Source organism: Gadus morhua, chromosome 9, assembly GCF_902167405.1.
Source record: "Gadus morhua chromosome 9, gadMor3.0, whole genome shotgun sequence".
Classification (NCBI taxonomy): domain Eukaryota; kingdom Metazoa; phylum Chordata; class Actinopteri; order Gadiformes; family Gadidae; genus Gadus; species Gadus morhua.
Window position 1 is genome coordinate 137,728 of NC_044056.1, and position 22,178 is coordinate 159,905.

At 43.6% G+C, this 22,178-nt stretch overlaps 2 protein-coding genes and 1 long non-coding RNA gene across 7 annotated transcripts; 2 read left to right on the plus strand and 1 right to left on the minus strand.

The window, feature by feature from the left end:
* The first annotated feature begins 1,997 nt into the window (after positions 1–1,997).
* On the plus strand, positions 1,998–8,672 carry tph2 (tryptophan hydroxylase 2 (tryptophan 5-monooxygenase)). Its single transcript, XM_030367100.1, has 11 exons — positions 1,998–2,310; positions 2,746–2,880; positions 3,449–3,632; positions 4,296–4,396; positions 4,617–4,684; positions 4,860–5,056; positions 5,675–5,810; positions 6,160–6,286; positions 6,697–6,792; positions 7,479–7,612; positions 8,169–8,672. Exons 1-11 carry the CDS (start codon positions 2,140–2,142, stop codon positions 8,341–8,343), a joined length of 1,524 nt encoding a protein of 507 aa, XP_030222960.1. The 5' UTR covers positions 1,998–2,139; the 3' UTR covers positions 8,344–8,672.
* Positions 8,673–13,906: 5,234 nt separating this feature from the next.
* Positions 13,907–16,834, plus strand: LOC115550520 (C-X-C motif chemokine 10). Of its 5 annotated transcripts, none has more exons than XM_030365620.1 (5): positions 13,907–14,173; positions 14,599–14,707; positions 15,038–15,100; positions 15,311–15,323; positions 15,786–16,834. In XM_030365620.1, exons 1-5 carry the CDS (start codon positions 14,098–14,100, stop codon positions 15,825–15,827), a joined length of 303 nt encoding a protein of 100 aa, XP_030221480.1. In that variant the 5' UTR covers positions 13,907–14,097; the 3' UTR covers positions 15,828–16,834. The 5 variants fall into 5 exon arrangements, with proteins under 5 accessions (XP_030221480.1, XP_030221481.1, XP_030221479.1 ...); XM_030365621.1 differs by having other exon boundaries at positions 15,871–16,834; XM_030365619.1 differs by having other exon boundaries at positions 15,914–16,834.
* Positions 16,835–17,906: 1,072 nt separating this feature from the next.
* On the minus strand, positions 17,907–18,876 carry LOC115550523 (uncharacterized). Its single transcript, XR_003977902.1, has 2 exons — positions 18,674–18,876; positions 17,907–18,480 (listed from the first exon to the last, which is right to left on the minus strand). It is a non-coding gene; the product is annotated as an uncharacterized LOC115550523 (long non-coding RNA).
* Between the last annotated feature and the right edge of the window lie 3,302 nt (positions 18,877–22,178).

A 22,178-nucleotide genomic window follows, 5' to 3' on the forward strand; every position in this document is an offset into this window, starting at 1 on the left:
AACGAATTACTACTGAAGTGCCCTTGGCCAAGGATGGCTAGAGACATGGGATGCACCTGTCAGTGACAAATGGTTCTGTTTGGTGGGTTGTTCTAAGGAAAAACATGATGGTTGAGTTCTTTGAAGTTCCTGTAGGTTTGGGCTCTCACCTGCCATTGAATAGAGGTTAAGGTGCGTGCCATAAGAAACCTGTATACCAATCCACATGGAGCATACCTTTTCTTTACAGCTTTATCTCTCCATTAATAAAACAAATCTCTAGGGCAACTGTGATATTGTTTCCCACGTATGATGACATCCCCTCTTGGTGGCACTGGCACCTGTACATTTTAGAATAGAATCATTCAAATATAATCCATGTCTGCTTTATTCAGGAGCAGAGAAAGGGGCCTGTTGTGAGACACATTAGTGTCAACATTGTTGAAAGAGTTACAAGGACAGTAATTACTTGATGGATGGATGGATAAACTTAATTGATCCCCCAGGGGGAAATTCATTTGCCAGTACCCAACAGAAAAACAAAAATATAAACCCCATTGCAAGCAAATTAAAACAGTGCAGTACATAGTTACAGCAGATTAATAAACAACCAGATGAAGCAGTTAGCTTTCTTTTTTTCAAACCTATCTATCCACAATACTTTAATGCATTAACACACAGTGAGTGTACAAAATCCACCAATATTTTACTAAATGAAGGAAGGATTTCAGTTTTTTCTACAACAAGCTGCATGAATGTATTTTATATTCCAACCAAATGTCACGAGGACCTTGTTGTTACTATGGGGGTGGGCCCATCATTTATTTTCCTTATTTTTACCAGATTTCGCCGGCGGTTGGAGATTAACTCTGCGTTTCCCCTTTCAGATGAAGGTTGTGCCAGATTGTACGTGGCATTTTGCCTCCACTTTCAACCACTGCTGACGGACAGCAGCCGCGTGCGTCAGGGCAGGTCTGAGCTGACACTCTGCAGTGCTGCCCGTGTCCTTTGATGGAAGACATTTGGAGACGCCTCTTGCGTATAACAGCGGGAACAGGGGGCTGGCTAACGGACCAGGTATCTACCTCCGATCTGCTCATAAAGCCTCCATTGGAACAAAGGAGGCCCCACACCGCTCTCCCATCTCCTTACCCTTTCATTTCCTGTTTGGCAGGAAATTGCCATGCCGTATGCTCGATAGCGTAATGTGCAGTACTGTGACTTATCAGTACTATCTCGCCCTGTGTGTGTGTGTGTGTGTGTGTGTGTGTGTGTGTGTGTGTGTGTGTGTGTGTGTGTGTGTGTGTGTGTGTGTGTGTGTGTGTGTGTGTGTGTGTGTGTGTGTGTGTGTGTGTGTGCGTGCGTGCGTGCGTGCGTGCGTGCGTGCGTGTGTGTGTGTGTTTTAATTAAAGTAGAAGCTGCTTTGTCTGACGGATGAGTGCTGGCTCGTTCATTCAGCTCTGTGCGTCAAACCTCGTAAAAGGTTCTGAATGAGGCGTGTTTAAATATTGTCCATCGCCATCAACGCCGTGGTACAGCAGAAAAAAAGGCCAAAACAATACCGCAGATAAATAAATCAAATTGGCAGTATAATTAATGTATCTGAGCAATCTCTGTAACCAGTGAAAAGGAAAAAGTCAGTTCTGCCCAATTTCTTCGAATCCCAATTGCTTGAGACTTTATTTTGTTGTATTTTCAAGCACATGTTGTTGTTGATGTTCCCAGAAGACCTCAGTGTAGTGTGCAAGTAGACTACTGATGAAGTTAGCCTTCTGTCTACGCCTGTTGGGATTCCATATCAACAAACAAGATAGAGCTGCATTAAAAACAATCCAATATGCCACACACACTCACACACACACACACACACACACACACACACACACACACACACACACACACACACACACACACACACACACACACACACACACACACACACACACACACACACACACACACACACACCATGAAGCCCCTCCCATCCTCCGTCACACTATATAAGCAGACCTGGTGCGGCTGAGCGGGTGGTTATCTTGTAGAGAGTGTACACACACACACACACACACAACCAGAGCCCCGTACCCCCCCAGCGGTCATTTTGAGGCCACGGTGTCAGTGAGACTGGAGCCCTGGTACTCGTACACCCACTGGTACCCCATGGCCTCGTCCCATGTGAAGAGGGACGTCCTGGAGCCAGTGCCCAAGATGCAGCCGGCCATGATGCTGTTCTCCAGCAGGTACTGGTCCCGCAGGGGGATGTCCCTGGACTCGGCCATGTTGGAGCAGCGCGGCCAGGGCCAGCCTCAACGCCACACAGGCGGCCAGATGGTGAGAGACGTACCCTCTTCTTCCTCTTCTTCCTCCCTCCTTCCTCCTTGGTTTGGGGGGTTTATGGGACTTGCTCCTCCTCGAGAGAGGCTGCCTAATCCTAATAGTCCTACATTACCCGACTGCATCGGGTACATTACCTGACTCATTACCTGAGCCTGATTGTTGAATGCAGAATTTGTTGACTATATTTTTGATTGTGAGAAAGGATCATTTTGGTCTCAAGATAACACATAATATGTTTGGAAAATGCAGTCTAACATACTATTCAATTTAAATAGTTTTAAATGGACACCTGTCTTGGTTGTTTTAATTTGGTTTTACTCCGCACACGGTTGATCGTCGCTCCTCCAGATTAATTAAGTAGACTTAAAGTATACTGGGCAGGACCGGGTGGTCTTCCAGCTGACAGTGGGAATGTTGTGCTGTGTGTAGTCCCGGCGGTCCTCCTTCTGCCCCATCAACGAGCACCCGGAGAAGGAGAACGCAGTGGAGTCCGGCCAGACGGCCGTGGTGTTCTCCCTGAAGGACGAGGTGGGCTGCCTGGTCAAAGCACTGCGCATCTTCCAGGTAGGTGTGTGTGGGTGAGAGCCTTCCCGCTGGGCACGGAGCTGCACACAGATCCATGTTGGATTTCCCTGCTAGCACCACATCCCCCCTGGGTGTTCGGTCTCATCCGGTGCAAACCTGTTGTTGACTTTTCCTCTCATTTCCTCTCAGTCCCTCACGATGAATTCACAACCTTTTTTCTTTTGTTTTACCTGTTGTTCTTCTACTCGTGTCATGTCATGGCCTCTGTTTATTCATTTCCTTCCTTGTGTTATCTTATAATATCTCTCCTCCTCCTCCTCCTCCTCCTCCTCCTCCTCCTCCTCCTCCTCCTCTCATCTCCCCACCCCTCCTCTAATGCCCTCTCCTCCGCGCATCCTTTTCTCCATCGTTTACATCACCCTGTATCTTACCCCCCCCCCTCTCTCCTCTCCCGCGGTCTACTTTCTCCTCCAATCGCCTCTCCTCCCATCTTAACTTCCATCTCCTCCACCTCCTCCTCCCCCTCCCATCTCCTCCACCTCCTCCTCCCCCTCCCATCTCCTCCTCCTCTCTCCCCCTCCCTCCTCTCTCCCCCCTCCCCGCGCAGGAGAAGCATGTCAATCTGAACCACATCGAGTCCCGTAAGTCCAAGCGCGTGGCCCGCGAGGTGGAGATCTACGCCGACTGCAGCTGCAGTAAGAAGGAGTTCAACGACCTGCTGCAGCACCTCAAGGACCACGTCAACATCATCTCCTACAACACCCCCGCCCAGCTCTGGTCCACTGAGGCTGGTAGGCCCCTCTCCAGATACCCCGCCGGGCGACTGGGCTACACGATGGGGGAGAGTGGTGCTCAACAGTGGGTGGGAGGGGGGGATAACTCATTTGGATATAGGGAGGCCTCAAAGCCGGGCAAGGGTTGAGAAGCCCTGCCGAATCCCCTTTAAACAGAGGCGCTGTCGCAGGGCGGAGGGCTAGTCAAGGGTCTGCTGCTTAATGTACCAGGGCTTAGGGGTGGCGGACTCAAGGCGTGAAGGTAAAGCACGTTTACCATGGACTATGTGCCCTGGTACATGAAAGGAGCACACCCATAACTAGTGTTATTATTGGCAACACCTGATTGTGACCTAAGATAATGCCTCTGAAAAAGGGAAGAACTGTTTTTTTATTACGGTAAAGCAACAGGAATAACAATGTTGTTAATTATTGTATTATGCATTGAAGCAGATTTACCAAAGAGATTCTGTATAATCAATAAACTATATTGATTCATTGGATAACGGGAATTTCATTATAATTCTACCTATGAATAACAAAAAGAAAGCATTTTTTTCTCACTTTTGAACAACATTCATATTTAAACAAATGTTTTGGATCCATCCAATCCAGTTTGCATTTGGCTCCTGATCACATTCCCATGTTTCCCTCCCCACCTCTTCTCACTTTTGCTTCCAGACGACGAGGATGTTCCGTGGTTTCCAATGAAGATCTGCGACCTGGACCAATGCTCGAAGAGAGTGTTGATGTACGGGTCCGAACTGGATGCCGATCATCCAGTAAGAAAACAAGCTTCTCTTCAGGATTCGGATCTAAAGAATGTATTTCCCTCTAGATCAGCGCAGCTGAAAACCTCGCTTTATTCAGTCAATAAATCAAAGTTCATGGAAGCCCTTCATCGTTTTCATGATCACTCTGTGGAAATATGTATTACAGCACATATCTTGTAGCCTAGTGCATCCCCACTCCTCCTTTACAGTTTTTCTGTCTACTCTCAAGGGGTTCAAGGACAATGTGTATCGCCAGCGGAGAAAATACTTTGTGGAGGTGGCGATGGATTATAAATCGTAAGATTTTTAACTGTATATGCTGTCTGTATTCGTCATATATTTCTATAAAATATTTGTGGCTTATGCAAGTCATTGTTTTTCATCTATGATTATTTTGATGATTACCAAAATATCGGTGTCCTTTACCTAGTAGGCTATGTGGTTAATAATGTACTTCTTTGGCTTCCCCTAGCGGACAGCCTATCCCTCGCGTCGAATACACCCAAGAGGAAATCAAAACTTGGGGTGTCGTCTTCAGGGAACTCACCAAACTATACCCCACCCATGCCTGTCGGGAATACCTCAAAAACCTCCCCCTCCTGACCAAGTTCTGTGGTTACAGAGAGGACAATATACCGCAGTTGGAAGACGTTTCTGTTTTTCTTCGAGGTATGGTCTACATTTACAGGAAGGGATCCTAGAGTGTCTAATTACACAAAGAGCGAGGGCGTGTTAGTTGGAGGGTTGGGTGTAGGGCAAGGAGCCGTTCAACAGTCAATGGGCCACATCTGGAAGTTGATAGGGTTTGAACATGCCTATCAAAATATAGCCGCGAGGCTGTCAATACCTTGCACAAAATAAGCACATTTTGCGAATGATACATTCTGCATATGGCTCTGCAATGGTGCTTAGTGGTTGTTTTGGTCTGGGGCCCCTCCATGTTATTCAATGCCACTCCCCGGGCCCTTACTTCTAAATTAGTTTGACACACCACTGATTTAAAATACAATGAAACATATTGGCTGAAGAGTGTGGATCAAGCAGAGACAGAGTGTGTTCCTGTGTGGATCAAGCAGAGACAGAGTGTGTTCCTCTGTGGATCAAACAGAGACAGAGTGTGTTCCTGTGTGGATCAAGTAGAGACAGAGTGTGTTCCTGTGTGGATCAAGTAGAGACACGGTGTGTTCCTGTGTGGATCAAGTAGAGACAGAGTGTGTTCCTGTGTGGATCAAGTAGAGACACGGTGTGTATGCCAATGGATGATTTGTGCTTCTCTTTTTGTTACAGAAAGGTCTGGCTTCACTGTGCGTCCCGTAGCCGGCTACCTCTCGCCCAGAGATTTCTTGGCAGGTCTGGCCTATCGGGTGTTTAACTGCACCCAGTATATCCGCCACAGTGTGGATCCTCTCTACACACCTGAACCGTAGGTGCTCCTTTACCACCTGTTTCTATTATCACTCTTAGGCCTGTGTTGCACTTGCTATTGGCCCCTGCATGGGATCAACCACAAATATGCTATTTGTTTAGACACTGGCTTGCCAAAAGAAATGCAGCTAAAAGGTGTGGTGTTGTAGAACAGGGCGTGACCATGAAGTTAACTGATCCACCGAGTGTTGAAGCCTTCAATTGATGATCGAAAAGTCAATTTGGAAAGGTCAAAATTGAATATAATTTAGACATGGTCTATACAACCTTTTGGTCGTTCCTATGAAGGCAGTCTTCTGTGTCATGTTGAGTGTCTCATCAGAACCCATCCCCTGTGTGGTTTACAGAGACACGTGTCACGAGCTTCTGGGCCACGTGCCGCTCTTGGCCGATCCGAAGTTCGCCCAGTTCTCCCAGGAGATCGGACTGGCGTCCCTCGGAGCCTCTGATGAGGACGTGCAGAAACTGGCCACGGTGAGCCTGACACCCAATGACCCAAGAATAACCCAACACTGTTCCGTGTTACTGAATGTATAGTAACTCTCTAAGGAGGTTATAGCTCAGGAAGAAGAGCGGGTTGACTGATAGCTGGAAGGCTGCTAGTTCAATCCACTACTCCTCCTAGAGTGTCGAGGTGTCCCAGAGCAAGACGCCTCACCTTGACTGCTCCTTACAAGCTGGCTGCGTGGTTGACTCCCCCGTGTGTGAATGTGTGAATGAATGGTTGTAAGTCGCTTTGAATAAAGGCATCAGCAAAATTCCCTAAATGTACATTTTAATTCCAAAGCCTTGGTTTTAAACTGGAAAATACTTTAAAAAAAAGATTGCAAGTGACCTTAACCGAGGCAAAGGGCTGACATGGTGTGACGGGTTTGCCTCCACAGTGCTATTTCTTCACCATTGAGTTTGGCTTGTGCAAGCAGGACGGACAACTGAGAGCTTACGGCGCCGGGTTACTGTCTTCTATAGGAGAGCTGAGGGTGAGTAGCAGTACACCTGCGGACACACAGGAAGTACAGTCGACTCTGCTCAATGGAACTTCATAGTCAAACACAGTGACAAACAAACAAACACAAATTATTTAACTGAAAGCTTGTTCAACATTTTCGTGGGAATAAACATGAGCGTAACAATGGGGAAGATAATAATACTGTATCACTTTTATGTTGTATGTCTTTTAAGCTTGAGCCCTAATCTCTTGGGTCATCATATTTGGTCATAATATGGAGGAAGGCTACAGAACAGTGCAAGACACGCATATATGTGTAGGCCTATGCGTGTTTTTAGATCCGCACTGTCCCGCCATGAAATATGTGCAGTGAAATATGTGAATTGAGACTTGATACTATCTAAGAAACTGGGTCAACGAAGCGATAAAATGTGAGTTAGCAGGCCTTTTTGTAGCTTGAGACTACGCTAAGAAGCTGGGTAAACTGATCTTAAAAAAGCGAGATAGCTAGACATTTTGTCACAAAAATGTATTGAAGCAAGTTGCCGTGATATTTTCTTGATCGTTTTCTCAAATTCTTATTTTATTAAATAAAACAAGGTAAAGTGTACTTCACACCGTGATTACAATACTACACTACAAGTACACCACAACTATATAAAGACCTACTTCAGATGAGGAACTAACACTTTGTTGGGTCCATCTTGTTGCCGGCAGCATGCCCTGTCTGACAAGGCCCGCGTGAAGATGTTTGACCCGCGGACCACCTGCAACCAGGAGTGCCTGATCACCACCTTCCAGGAGGTCTACTTTGTCTCCGAGAGCTTCGAGGAGGCTAAGGAGAAGATGAGGTAACCAAGCCGCTTGGTAGATCTTTCTTAGGGTTAGGATATCAGGGTTAGGGTTAGGGTTAGGGTCAACCCTAACATCAGCTACGCCATGATGGCTGATGTTATAACATTTAACGTCACTTATAAGTTGACAACGGATACGATATGCTGTAGGATAAAGGAGCCGATTCGCAAGCAAACTCAACTCTAACTCCCTTAAACGAATAATAAGTAATGGTGTAATATTATAGCGAATTGTATGGACATTGCATAGAATATTATAAATGTGGGATTTCTGTTTTTGCCAACGGTACAAATAAAATACCTCATTTATACCCCTTTGTTTGTAGGCCCTAGCTCTATTTATATTTTCTCTCTCTGTTAGTTTAAGCATAATTTATATTTTCTGTGCTCTTTATAATTGCATGAAGTTGGTTGTTTTGTTATTTTCTGCATCTCATTTGGATTTCATAATCTCCTAAATGATTGACTAGCCTACCATATTCTTTTATACCTTTCTGAGCTTATTTCGGTCACGAAATACTTTCGATTGCTCATATTTTCTCGGCTTCCACAGGGATTTTGCCAAGACTATTAAAAGGCCTTTCTCGGTGTACTACAACCCTTACACCCAGAGCATCGACCTGCTCAAAGACACCCGGAGCATAGAGGACGTGGTCCAGGATCTCCGCAGCGACCTCACCACCGTGTGTGATGCTCTGGGCAAAATGAACACCTACTTGGGCATTTGAGTTCGTCGGTGGTCGGCTCTCTGCTGCCCCCTGTCTAACTTTGTATGTAATGACGCCACACACACTGCTTCTAATAGATCTCCAGAAAAAGGTTTAGCTTGAGCTTTAATTAATCTATTCTATGTTAAGATATGACCAGGATACACAGTAGTATCTGCATAAATGTTAAGAAATGTGTAATGGGTAATCGTAACAATCACATGCATCAGTAGACAATCTACAACACCAAGAAAACAGTTCTGTAGCTTGGACTCGTTGCTGTTGCTTGCTATCTGTAATTTCTATCTGTAATTTCTATTTAAGTTCAATAATAAACCAAATCGATGTTCCATGCTTGGTACTTTTTCATGCAATATCATGAATTGACACACAAATTCACTCCTCCTTTACTAGAGGTGTGATAATAGATGTTCTCATGATGTTCATTATGGGCACTGTAATGGGGAATGGAATGAGCTGCCCCTTTTTCACCCTGCCCATTACACTTCTGTGATGAAGGCCTATTACATTTCAAAAGAGCATATATCGATTTTTTAAATGAATAAAATGCAAAACATTGATGGAAAAACAATGTCGGTTAAATTTTTCTAAAACGAATAAACTCTGCACGACATACACAAACAGCATCACTAAGTCCAGTATATAAGATTTTTGTTAAGACGGTTAAATTGTCATTTACAGTAAAAGAGTGGCCTCTACAATTACAAAAGGTCATGTTGTTAAAAAGATTGAGTAGGAACAGAGAATGTTGTTGCTCTCAGGACAGGTCTGGGCCGGGGGGCCGGGGGGCAGGGGGGGCCGGCGGGGCGGGGGGGCCGGGGGGGCCGGCGGGGCGGGGGGGCCGGGGGGGCAGGGGGGGCCGGGGGGGCCGGGGGGGCCGGGGGGGCAGGGGGCCCGCCCGGGGCCGCTGAGCCCACCGGGCGGGCCCCCTGCAGTGCGGCCATCAACCTCTGAAACAGGGAGTAGCTGAAGGCTCCCTGGAGCTGCTGCTGCAGCACCTCGTTCTGCTGGATCTGCAGCCGGACAGAGAGAGCAGAGGAGCGGTGAGAAGAGAAGGAGAGGCCACGAGTTGAGGAGAAGGGAGAAGGGCTTTCTGATTAACATCATGTCATTCCATTTTGTTTGTGTGGGTTGTTTGTGTGTCGATTCTTGATGTTTGTATTACTGCTGGCTGTGCAGCAAATTGCCCCTCTGGGATAATAAAGGTAACCTAACCTTACATGTGAGAACAGACAATTTGCACAAACATATACATATAAAAAAACACACTCAAAATCAGAATCACTTTTGTTTTCTTATTCTACAGTACACAAGAGTAAAATGATTAAGGCTTGGTTCCTCAACATTCACATAGCAGCAACAGTACAAGATAAAATAAATAAAGATAAGAAACCATAATAAGAAATTAAGTAAAAAAATATAAAATAAGTATAAAAATAAATAAGTAAGCAGCAGCATCAATAATAATAAAAAGTAATGAGGTATAATAAAGTGTGAAGTGTAGGGTGTTTAAGTGGTAGTGATAGCAGACACAGGTAGGGTTATTGTGCAATAGATAAATGCTGTGCAAATACAAGATGGTTAAATACCAGTCTGTTGTTGTGGTGTGCGTGTGGATGGTTGGGGGGTAGTGGGTTTTTCCAGGAGTCTGACTGCTTTGGGGAAAAAACAGTTTGTCATCCTCTGGGTTTTGGCCCTTAGGCTTTGGTACCGCCTCCCTGACGGCAGTAGCTCAGGTTGGTTTAACACAACGACGACAGGGATGCGACGGCAAGCAGCCAATTGCGTACAGTCGTTTGAACTAGGCCCGTTGATCACGCCTCTTGTGGTGAAGAAAATGACAGCAGCCTCCCCAGACCAACGTGCAGTCTACGATGGAGCTTGGTCTGGCAATAGCCAGGCTACAGGGTTGCTGTATTTGGGATGGATAGTCTTCTACAGTCAGTGGTGAGGGTGGTTGATTGCAAGGGTGTTTGAATCCCAGCCGAAAGTCCCAATATCCACAATCTTCCATGACTGTAGATCGAGACCACAGTAGATGTTGCTTTGGATAAAAGGCTTGGATAACTTATCACACGCTTTGAACCTCATCACTCGATTGAACGGACGTTATAAGTGGTGATCTGCCCCAGGCTAGAAGGGCCGTACTGCTATAGTAAATTTGTATCTAGTGGCTTAACCCTATATATGTAGGCCTATTAACTATAGTTAGTATGGCAATAGTCGCCCTACAGAATTGATAAGATACTACTTTGCTTATCTGGAATTAGGTACAAAATAATTTAAGGATAAACCAAACCCAGTTTTGGCAGCAGAACTTCGGCCTCAAAAAATTAGAAAAGAAACGCACACATTAGGTTCATAGGATCCAGTGGTAATGTAAGTTGCAAACATTGTCAAAACAAAAAGAAACAATTGGTTTAGGAATTAGGGTTAGTGTATCTCAGCAGAAAGTAAAAGAGAGTTCCTGTGTGATCAAGGAGCAGCACTGGGTAGCCCTGGTACACAGACGAATGGCTTGGCTTCATTGGTTTTGTTCTTGCCCTTATCAAGTTGCATGCAGAGTTCCTGTAATGTTAATGACGCACAAAAGCACTGAGCACCCAACGGAAATATAACCCCTGAAACATTGACGACCATGAGGTTCTAAAGGTCGCCAAGTGCGTTACGGCCTGCGAGGGCCAAGACAGGGTCTGTGGCCGCATGTAATCCTCTTCTTGCCTCAGTCCATCTTCAGTATACCGGTAGTTTATTAAAAAGAAGACAGATTCAAGCCGTCTTATTTTATTTTATAAGAAAGGATCTCCTGTACTGTCTGCTACATTGAGATTTGACGGTCATTGAGGTCAATATCATTTCTTGGAGAGATTTCAGAGAGTCAAGAGATATATAATATATTCAACATATGTATGGTAAATAGACTGCATTTATCTAGAGGTTTTCTAACCAGTGGCCAATCAAAGCACATTTTTCCTCCCAATAGAAAGGAGGAAATATGATTGATTTGATGCATGGCATCATGTTCTGATGCAAAGTAGGCCTATGCTTTGGTCAACTTTGCCCTGCATGACTGGAAACCACCTCTTCCCTTGACCCAGTTCTACTTTTTCAATAAATGTCAGATTTCTTAAGAAAGACAGATCCTTTCTCCAGCCTTACAAATTGATGAAAAAGGGAAATGAAACCAAAAGCTTGCACAAGTCATTTCTCTGGTACTTTCTAACCAATCGTTTGAGTTAGGGGCGGGGGTGGTGGGGGTGGGGGTGCCGTCGGGCGGGAGGGCGGGTAGGTGGGTGGGGAGGGGGCGTGTTCTTCAGTGAAAGTGGGACACTTCGTGAAAGTGGGACACGCAAGCGGATGGGGCACGCAGTGACAAGGAAATTAGACGGTGGTCTCAGACATGTCTTCATAGTTCCACCATGCTCTAAATACCAAATTATGAATATCAGCTTGAAGGCCAACGTCTAGACGGAAAATGCATCTTCATTGGAACCTTTTGTTCCAATGAAGGAACATTTTAAATGTGTGTGAGGTGATACCCGCTATTGCAACTAATTGAACCTCTTACAGGTTCCAACCCACTCAAAATACTCAACATCACCTGTCACTTACTTTGGTGGGGTAACAAGATGTATAGGTGAGTCGTATACCAAAGGTAGCCGGGCACTATGCATCGGACTACCACTCATTTTATCATAGCATTTTTGAATCCTGGCCCATTATTAGACCATTATTAAATTAGATATAATGCTGTACTTTATGCTTTGCGCTTTGTTCTTGTTCTACGTTTTGGACAAAACTGTGAAGTTTAATTATCTGGAGAAGAGATATTTCGGTATCACTTTACATTAAGGATACATTACAGTTTTTGCCTATTGCTTGAACACTATAGACACATGCTTAGACCAAAGTAACACAACTTGCAATTCTGCAACGCCCTTTCTCCTTTCTGCAACACACCTGCTCCTGCACACTGAACACTATTTCATACATAAGACACTTAGTTCAAAAATGAAATCTCAGCGTACCATTGGGAAAACACATCTATTCAAAATACAAAAAACTTTGGGCAATTTAAAGTACTTGGATACACACCTGAAAACACTTGCTTACAAAACTGAACACCAATCAGCCAGCTACAAAAAGGCCAAAGGGCAATTGTGTACGTCCCGGGGCAGCGCGGGGGAAATATATCAAGGCCGCCAAGCCTTCGAGGGTAACTGCACCATCATGCAAACATAGGTCCCTACAATACCCAACATATCATCACATTTCTAGATGCACTTCATTATGCAGCTGTACAGGATAGATCTGAGCAGCCCAGGTTTGTCATTGTCGGGGATAATGTTTCCATCGGGCTGTTTGGGTCCGCAACTGGTTCACCAACCATAAACAATTTGAAGTCCTATACTTGCCCCGTTACTCGCCATTTCTAAACCCTATCGAAGACTTCTTTCCGGCTTGGAGATGGTGCGCATATGACCGCCAACCACATGCTCTTCTGCAGGCAATGGAACAGGCCTGCGGAGACATTGAGGGAAGGTTAATCCATGGATGGATTCTGCACAGAAGGCGAGGATCCATTAGCTCACCCACGCACAATTACCGTGTTTTCTGTGTTTACAGTAAAGTACAAACAGTGTATTTTTCTTTTGTTTTTGTTTTATTTTTGCTTAAACTGAATTTACTGCACTTCAAAGTAGAGTTCTGCAATGTACAGCATTGAATATTTGATTTTTGGTTGTTGTGAAAACGTGCCTTCTGTTGAACTGAATAAAAACAGTGAATATGAAAGACTGCAGTGTTTTATATAAAGTAGACTACTGTGCTGCTGCTGATCTGAAAGTATATTCAAATTATGCAAGTGTGTATCATTTTGTCAGAGTGAGAATTTGACAAAGGATTGTTAGGTTTCGCTAGAAGCGTTTCAATATGTGAATGGTATATTTCCCAGTGTTGTCTTATTTGCTTGTGTGTTGCGTTATGACACAATGAGCCAAGATTTGCAAAACGTGTTCAAGCAACGGGCTAAAACTGTAATTAAAATGAGTAAATGTGTAAAACAACTATGAACTAACAATAGAGTAACATTTAATGAAAGGTTAACTAATGGTCTAGTTATCATTTACTAATCGTGCCATATTCAGTAAACATTAAATTTCGAGTAAGTGTTAACCCTAACCCTAAATCTGACCTTAACCCTAACCTTCACCCCTATGCTGGTGCTATTTTGTATGAGTATTACTGCAATCACAAATGTTAATTCATGGTTAATAAATGTACAATTATTGTAAAGTGTTACTAATATTTCTTGGCCAACAAAATTTTACTTATGCAGGACATAATAAACATAGAACAAAAAAATAAATGTGTTTTAAATATCTTTATTATTTTTGCGGTTGTCGTTTTAGCCAATGATATGGTATCAACCATGCATACATATTAATATTGGAATTGTCTAGGGGGTCGGAAATATGACATCAAAAACAGGAAGTAATATGCAGCAAGAATGTAAAACATTCGAAGGTTTGACTGGCCAGAGCAGTTTCGTTTTCCACGTTATGAAGAATTCCCCCTTGCATCACTACGAAGAGTTGATGTCACTTTCCGTGAAGGAGATGGATATAAAGAGACCCCGGTGGTTCATCCTTCACAATCCACCTGTCTCTGCTGAGTCCTGAACCTCCTAGTCCTCTCGCTTTGCCTGGAAGACCAAGACAGCACCAGTGACCTTGTGAAGCCACAAGAGAAGAGATGAAAGCCACCATGTTCAGCCTCATCAAAGTCCTGCTGCTCCTGAGCCTGCTGGCATCGCTCTCCAGCGCCCAGAGTGAGTACATTACGCTGGTAGGATTAAGTGTTTCCATGTGAAACAGTTAATCATTTTGAATGGTGTGGTTATGTGTGTGTGTGTGTGTGTGTGTGTGTGTGTGTGTGTGTGTGTGTGTGTGTGTGTGTGTGTGTGTGTGTGTGTGTGTGTGTGTGTGTGTGTGTGTGTGTGTGTGTGTGTGTGTGTGGTTTGTGTGCGCGTTTGTGTGTGTGTTTGGTTTGTGTGTGTGTGTGTGTGTGTGTGTGTGTGTGTGTGTGTGTGTGTGTGTGTGTGTGTGTGTGTGTGTGTGTGTGTGTGTGTGTGTGCGTTTGCAAAACGCAAAGTATATCTCCCAAATTGTGCCTCCTTTCTTCACGGGTCATGCGTTGTATACATTGTTTTAAAGTGGCTCCCTTTCTTCCTTTTTTCTCTCTCACTGTTTCTAGGACCTCAGACGAGCCGTTGTCTCTGTTCACGCTTCCAAAGATATAGCGGAGATGCACAAAGATTCGACATCTACAATCCATACGCTTTCTGTGACAAACTGGAGATTGTGTAAGAATTCTACACTTGTTTTCTGTTAATCCAATTAATACTGTGTATAGAGTTTTAGGGACAATAATACACATGTTGTCCATGGCATGTAGATTGTAACTTGGAATCAATAAATATACACACAGGTTACTAAAAGCTGTTAGTAACCTGTGTGTGTAAAGCATGCTGCTTTCATTTTGAATTAACCATTATTCTATCCATCATTGTCCTCCATCTTTGGATGTATAATGGTAATAATAATGGATGGTTGAAAATAGCAAAAAAACTAAATGCTTACAATAATGACTTGATATAATGACTCAAAAACGAATTGTCCCTCCTCTCCAACAGTGTGACTAGGAAGGATGGTGAGAAGTTCTGTGTGAATCCCAACTCCAAAGGCGGTCGCTACCTGTAAGTCTACGTTACAGCCTCCAATATGTCGATAACAATCTACAATACATCATAATATCTAAAATAAATAATGCTTGAGTTATTAATTATCTGCAAGAAATGCAACATGGCATTTCAACCAAGACAGTAACAGACTTATTCATGTTAAATGTTTTTCAATGATCTCATCTCTTTTTTTCTCCTCTTTTGTTTCATTTTGTTGTTCTACAGTCAAAAGAAGAAGGCTACAACTTAAGCTCTACAACCCCCCCTGAGCAGTGGCGCCACCATGGGGTGGCGAGGGGTGCCTACTGCCACCCCAAAATCATTCTTTGCCACCCCATTTGCCACCCCTAAGACAATTTTTATTATGCATATTTATTTTAAATATATAATGTAGTCTATATTTTTTTGAATTCACAATAGTTCGTAATGTGAAAACGAGCAGTAAATGCAGTAAATGCGCTGCGTAGCGGTTATCAATGAAGTACGACCCCTACCCTAAGATTTGCTGTGGCCCCCATTGGCCACCGCTGGAATAATCTTCTGGAGGCGCCACTGCCCCTGAGTGAAGAATAGGCTACAACTCAAGCTCTACAACCCCCCCTGAGTGAAGAATAGGCTACAACTCAAGCTCTACAACCACCTCTGAGTGAAGAATAGGCTACAACTCAAGCTCTACAAGCCCCCCTGAGTGAAGAATAAGGCTACAACTCAAGCTCTACAACCACCTCTGAGTGAAGAATAGGCTACAAGTCAAGCTCTACAACCCCCCCTGAGTGAAGAATAAGTCTACAACTCAAGCTCTACAACCCCCCCTGAGTGAAGAATAAGGCTACAACTCAAGCTCTACAACCCCCCCTGAGTGAAGAATAAGGCTACAACTCAAGCTCTACAACCCCCCCTGAGTGAAGAATAAGGCTACAACTCAAGCTCTACAACCCCCCCTGAGTGAAGAATAAGGCTACAACTCCTAGGTCTACAACCACTTCTGAGTGAGGAATAGGCTACAACTCCTAGCTCTACAACCCCCTCTGAGTGAGGAATAGGCTACAACTCCTAGCTCTACAACCCCCTCTGAGTGAGGAATAGGCTACAACTCCTAGCTCTACAACCACCTCTGAGTGAGGAATAGTTTACAACTCCTAGGTCTACAACCCCAGCAGCTATGTCTGAGTGAAGCCTCAACAGAGGTTTAATCCACACAACCACGCCACTGAAGAATACAATGTCAAAGCACAAGGGTTACTTCTTTTTTTTTATAATAATAATAATATTATTATTATTATTAAACAATAATATTTGTGTAGCACTTTTCGAAACAGGATTACAAAGTGAACAGAACAGAATAAAACATTATTAATTATGTAATTTACCATTACATTTACATTTAGGGCACTTAGCAGACGCTTTTATCCAAAGCGACTTACAATAAGTACATTTGTCATAAGAAGTGCATCAATATATCACTGTTGGTACAGAAAGGATGTTTATAGAACCAAGGGCAAGTACAACAATCGCTAGGCTAATCAATTCCCCGTGTTACAGCCATGATAGCAGCTACTGCAGTGATAGCAGCTGTATTATACTTATGTATTATATACTTATGTATTATACTTAAGCTATTTTGTTCTATGATGTCTTAGGCCTAGTCTACTCCATGTCTTTTTTTATATTGTGCATTGTGTGTATATAATGTGTTGTACTATAGTCCTACTTTGATCTCTAATGTATAATAAAATGATTAATACATAACTTCTGTCTGTGTTTACTTCTGTGATGCCGGTGTTATTGCCTCCAGGAAATCACTTCAGTTTTCCTTGCGCCATTAGGTGGTTACTTACGGTGGTACATTCTGCTGTAAAGCACGGTACAAAGAAAGTATAATAACAACAAGCCAAAACTATCTGCTCACATAAGTACCATGCATATTAATATTAAGGGCAGATGGTGTCGTGGCGCTGGACTGTCCACTCATGCCAGCTCTGGTAGGCGTATCTCACGATTGGAGGCTCATAGGCTGTCAAACTATTCACACAATAACCACCTCCAGACACGCACATCTCTGGAACACACACAAGCACACACACACACACACACACACACACGCACAAATGAAGGCATTCGCATGCGTATGCTCCTTCACCAGTGTACCTAAGGGCATTTAAAAATATATATAATAATATAATAAAAAAAAATCGATATTAATTGATATATATACTGGTGACTATGGACTTCATTAGTTCAATTCAATGTAGAAGTGATACAATGATTCTAGTCACTAATGGTACTTACTTATTTAGAAAGAAACATCGGGATTCCAGTGACATCTCAAAATAAAGCAGACTGGTCCTTCTGTAAAGATAATAAACAGTTTAAAAGCATAACCAGACTGTTTACCACCTTACCATACTATCCCCAGTCAGATCCATCTATCTATCCATCCATCCATGCATCCATCCATCCATATACGTAACTGTGTAGCAACTGCAGCTGCTATCATGGCTGTAACACGGGGAATTGGTTAGCCTAGCGATTGTGGTACTTGCACTTGGTTCTATGAACATCCTTTCTGTACCGACAGCGATATATTGATGCACTTCTTATGACAAATGTACTTATTGTCAGTCGCTTTGGATAAAAGCGTCTGCTAAATGCCCTAAATGTAAATGTAAAAATTATAATAGATGTTCTCATGATGGTCATTGTGGGCACTGTTATGGGGAATGGAATGAGCTGCCCCTTTTTTTTTCATCCCGCCCATTACACTTCTGTGATGAAGGAAGGCCTATTACATTTCAAAAGAGCATATTAATGGGCAAATCGCTAAAAAGCACTGCTGTTTATTATTTGTAATACAATTGAAAAAAGAAAAAATGAATAAAATGCAAAACATTAATGGAAAACAATTTTGGTTCAATTTTTTAAAACTAATAAACTCTGCACGACATACACAAACAGCATCTCTAAGTCCAGTCTAAAATATTCTTGTTGAGACAGTTAAATCAGAACTGTAAGGTACAAATGTGATGCGTTTTCATATTCGGTACATCATCAGCAGCCATGGCATGTGCTAAGTCTTAACTAACGGTCAATGACCCAGAATGCACTTCTATACAGAAACAAAAACAAAACAACCGATCACATCGGTGTACAATAATGTTGGATACAAAAATAGGTCGCAAAACACATAATATAGGGGTACATTATTAACAAATTAGATAACATTATGAGAACACATAATTTAACAAATTGTCATTTAAAAGATTGGCCTCTATAATTACAAAAGGTCATGTTGTTATAAAGATTGAGTAGGAACAGAGAGAACGTTGTTGCTCTCAGGACAGGTCTGTTGACGTACAGGTGAGGCCACGTTCACCTTTAACCGGAAGCACTCCTTCCTAAACAGGAGAGAAAGGGAGACGATGGCAGCAGGTTCACCTCTGTAATCGTAGGTCGATTGACTCCTAATAATGTTCTTAAGGGTTATCATGGTGAGAATTATCTTAGGCATCACAGAATGACGTTCCTTCCTTCAAGCCCGTTTAATGGAGGAGTCTATTCTTCTAGTCTATTCTTTATTCTTATTCTCACCCAGCCTCCGTGCTGCTGCACCCAGTCGGAGTGGTTCTGGCGGAGGAAGCGACTGCCGAAGCTCAGCGCTCTCCTCTTGGGGATCTGGTCGATGGTCGACAGCCTGTCCGTCACCTCAAAGACCCAGGCGATCTGCTCCTTCCGCAGCCTCGCTTCAGAGGCCGGGGGGGCCGGGGGGGCCGGGGGGGGGCGGGGGGGGCGGGGGGGGCGGGGGGGCCGGGGGGGCAGGGGGCCCGCCCGGGGCCGCTGAGCCCACAGGGCGGGCCCCCTGCAGTGCGGCCACCAACCTCTGAAACAGGGAGTAGCTGAAGGCTCCCTGGAGCTGCTGCTGCAGCACCTCGTTCTGCTGGATCTGCAGCCGGACAGAGAGAGCAGAGGAGCGGTGAGAAGAGAAGGAGAGGCCACGAGTTGAGGAGAAGGGAGAAGGGCTTTCTGATTAACATCATGTCATTCCATTTTGTTTGTGTGAGTTGTTTGTGTGTCGATTCTTGATGTTTGTATTACTGCTGGCTGTGCAGCAAATGGCCCCTCTGGGATAATAAAGGTAACCTAACCTTACATGTGAGAACAGACAATTTGCACAAACATATACATATAAAAAAACACACTCAAAATCAGAATCACTTTTATTATCTTATTCTACAGTACACAAGAGTAAAATGATTAGGCTTGGTTCCTCAACATTCACATAGCAGCAACAGTACAAAATAAAATAAATAAAGATAAGAAACCATATGAAAAGAAATTAAGTAAAAAAATATAAAATAAGTATAAAAATAAATAAGTAAGTAGCAGCATCAATAATAATAAAAAGTAATGAGGTATAATAAAGTGTGAAGTGTAGGGTGTTTAAGTGGTAGTGATAGCAGACACAGGTAGGGTTATTGTGCAATAGATAAATGCTGTGCAAATACAAGATGGTTAAATACCAGTCTGTTGTTGTGGTGTGCGTGTGGATGGTTGGGGGGTAGTGGGTTTTTCCAGGAGTCTGACTGCTTTGGGGAAAAAACAGTTTGTCATCCTCTGGGTTTTGGCCCTTAGGCTTTGGTACCGCCTCCCTGACGGCAGTAGCTCAGGTTGGTTTAACACAACGACGACAGGGATGCGACGGCAAGCAGCCAATTGCGTACAGTCGTTTGAACTAGGCCCGTTGATCACGCCTCTTGTGGTGAAGAAAATGACAGCAGCCTCCCCAGACCAACGTGCAGTCTACGATGGAGCTTGGTCTGGCAATAGCCAGGCTACAGGGTTGCTGTATTTGGGATGGATAGTCTTCTACAGTCAGTGGTGAGGGTGGTTGATTGCAAGGGTGTTTGAATCCCAGCCGAAAGTCCCAATATCCACAATCTTCCATGACTGTAGATCGAGACCACAGTAGATGTTGCTTTGGATAAAAGGCTCGGATCACTTATCACACGCTTTGAACCTCATCCCTCGATTGAACGGACGTTATCAGTGGCGATCTGCCCCAGGCTAGAAGGGCCGTACTGCTATAGTAAATATGTATCTAGTGGCTTAAACCTATATATGTAGGCCTATTAACTATAGTTAGTATGGCAATAGTCGCCCTACAGAATTGATAAGATACTACTTTGCTTATCTGGAATTAGGTACAAAATAATTGAAGGATAAACCAAACCCAGTTTAGGGTTAGGGTTAGGGTTAACCCTAACCCAATAATTGAAGGATAAACCAAACCCAGTTTGGCAGCAGGACTTCGGCCTCAAAAAATTAGAAAAAACGCCCACATTCAGTGTTAATGGGCGTTAGGGTTAGGGTTAGTGTATCTCAGCAGAAAGTAAAAGAGAGTTCCTGTGTGATCAAGGAGCAGCACTGGGTAGCCCTGGTACACAGACGAATGGCTTGGCTTCATTGGTTTTGTTCTTGCCCTTATCAAGTTGCATGCAGAGTTCCTGTAATGTTAATGACGCACAAAAGCACTGAGCACCCAACGGAAATATAACCCCTGAAACATTGACGACCATGCGGTTCTAAAGGTCGCCAAGTGCGTTACGGCCGTCGGCCTGCGAGGGCCAAGACAGGGTCTGTGGCCGCATGGAATCCTCTTCTTGCCTCAGTCCATCTTCAGTATACCGGTAGTTTATTAAAAAGAAGACAGATTCAAGCCGTCTTATTTTATTTTATAAGAAAGGATCTCCTGTACTGTCTGGTACATTGAGATGAGACGGTCATTGAGGTCAATATCATTTCTTGGAGAGATTTCAGAGAGTCAAGAGATATATAATATGTTCAACATATGTATGGTAAATAGACTGCATTTATCTAGAGGTTTTCTAACCAGTGGCCAATCAAAGCACATTTGTCCTCCCAATAGAAAGGAGGTAATATGATTGATTTGATGCATGGCATCATGTTCTGGTACAAAGTAGGCCTATGCTTTGGTCAACTTTGCCCTGCATGACTGGAAACCACCTCTTCCCTTGACCCAGTTCTACTTTTTCAATAAATGTCAGATTTCCTAAGAAAGACAGATCCTTTCTCCAGCCTTACAAATTGATGAAAAAGGGAAATGAAACCAAAAGCTTGCACAAGTCATTTCTCTGGTAATTTCTAACCAATCGTTTGAGTTAGGGGCGGGGGTGGTGGGGGTAGGGGTGCCGTCGGGCGGGAGGGCGGGTGGGTGGGAGGGGAGGGGGCGTGTTCTTCAGTGAAAGTGGGACACTTCGTGAAAGTGGGACACGCGAGCGGATGGGGCACGCAGTGACAAGGAAATTAGACGGTGGTCTCAGACATGTCTTCATAGTTCCACCATGCTCTAAATACCAAATTATGAATATCAGCTTGAAGGCCAACGTCTAGACGGAAAATGCATCTTCATTGGAACCTTTTGTTCCAATGAAGGAACATTTTAAATGTGTGTGAGGTGATACCCGCTATTGCAACTAATTGAACCTCTTACAGGTTCCAACCCACTCAAAATACTCAACATCACCTGTCACTTACTTTGGTGGGGTAACAAGATGTATAGGTGAGTCGTATACCAAAGGTAGCCAGGCACTATGCATCGGACTACCACTCATTTTATCATAGCATTTTTGAATCCTGGCCCATTATTAGACCATTATTAAATTAGATATAATGCTGTACTTTATGCTTTGCGCTTTGTTCTTGTTCTACGTTTTGGACAAAACTGTGGAGTTTCATTATCTGGAGAAGAGATATTTTGGTATCACTTTACATTAAGGATACATTACAGTTTTTGCCTATTGCTTGAACACTATAGACACATGCTTAGACCAAAGTAACACAACTTGCAATTCTGCAACGCCCTTTCTCCTTTCTGCAACACACCTGCTCCTGCACACTGAACACTATTTCATACATAAGACACTTAGTTCAAAAATGAAATCTCAGCGTACCATTGGGAAAACACATCTATTCAAAATAAAGTAAGTACTTGGATACACACCTGAAAACACTTGCTTACAAAACTGAACACCAATCAGCCAGCTACAAAAAGGCCAAAGGGCAATTTTGTACGTCC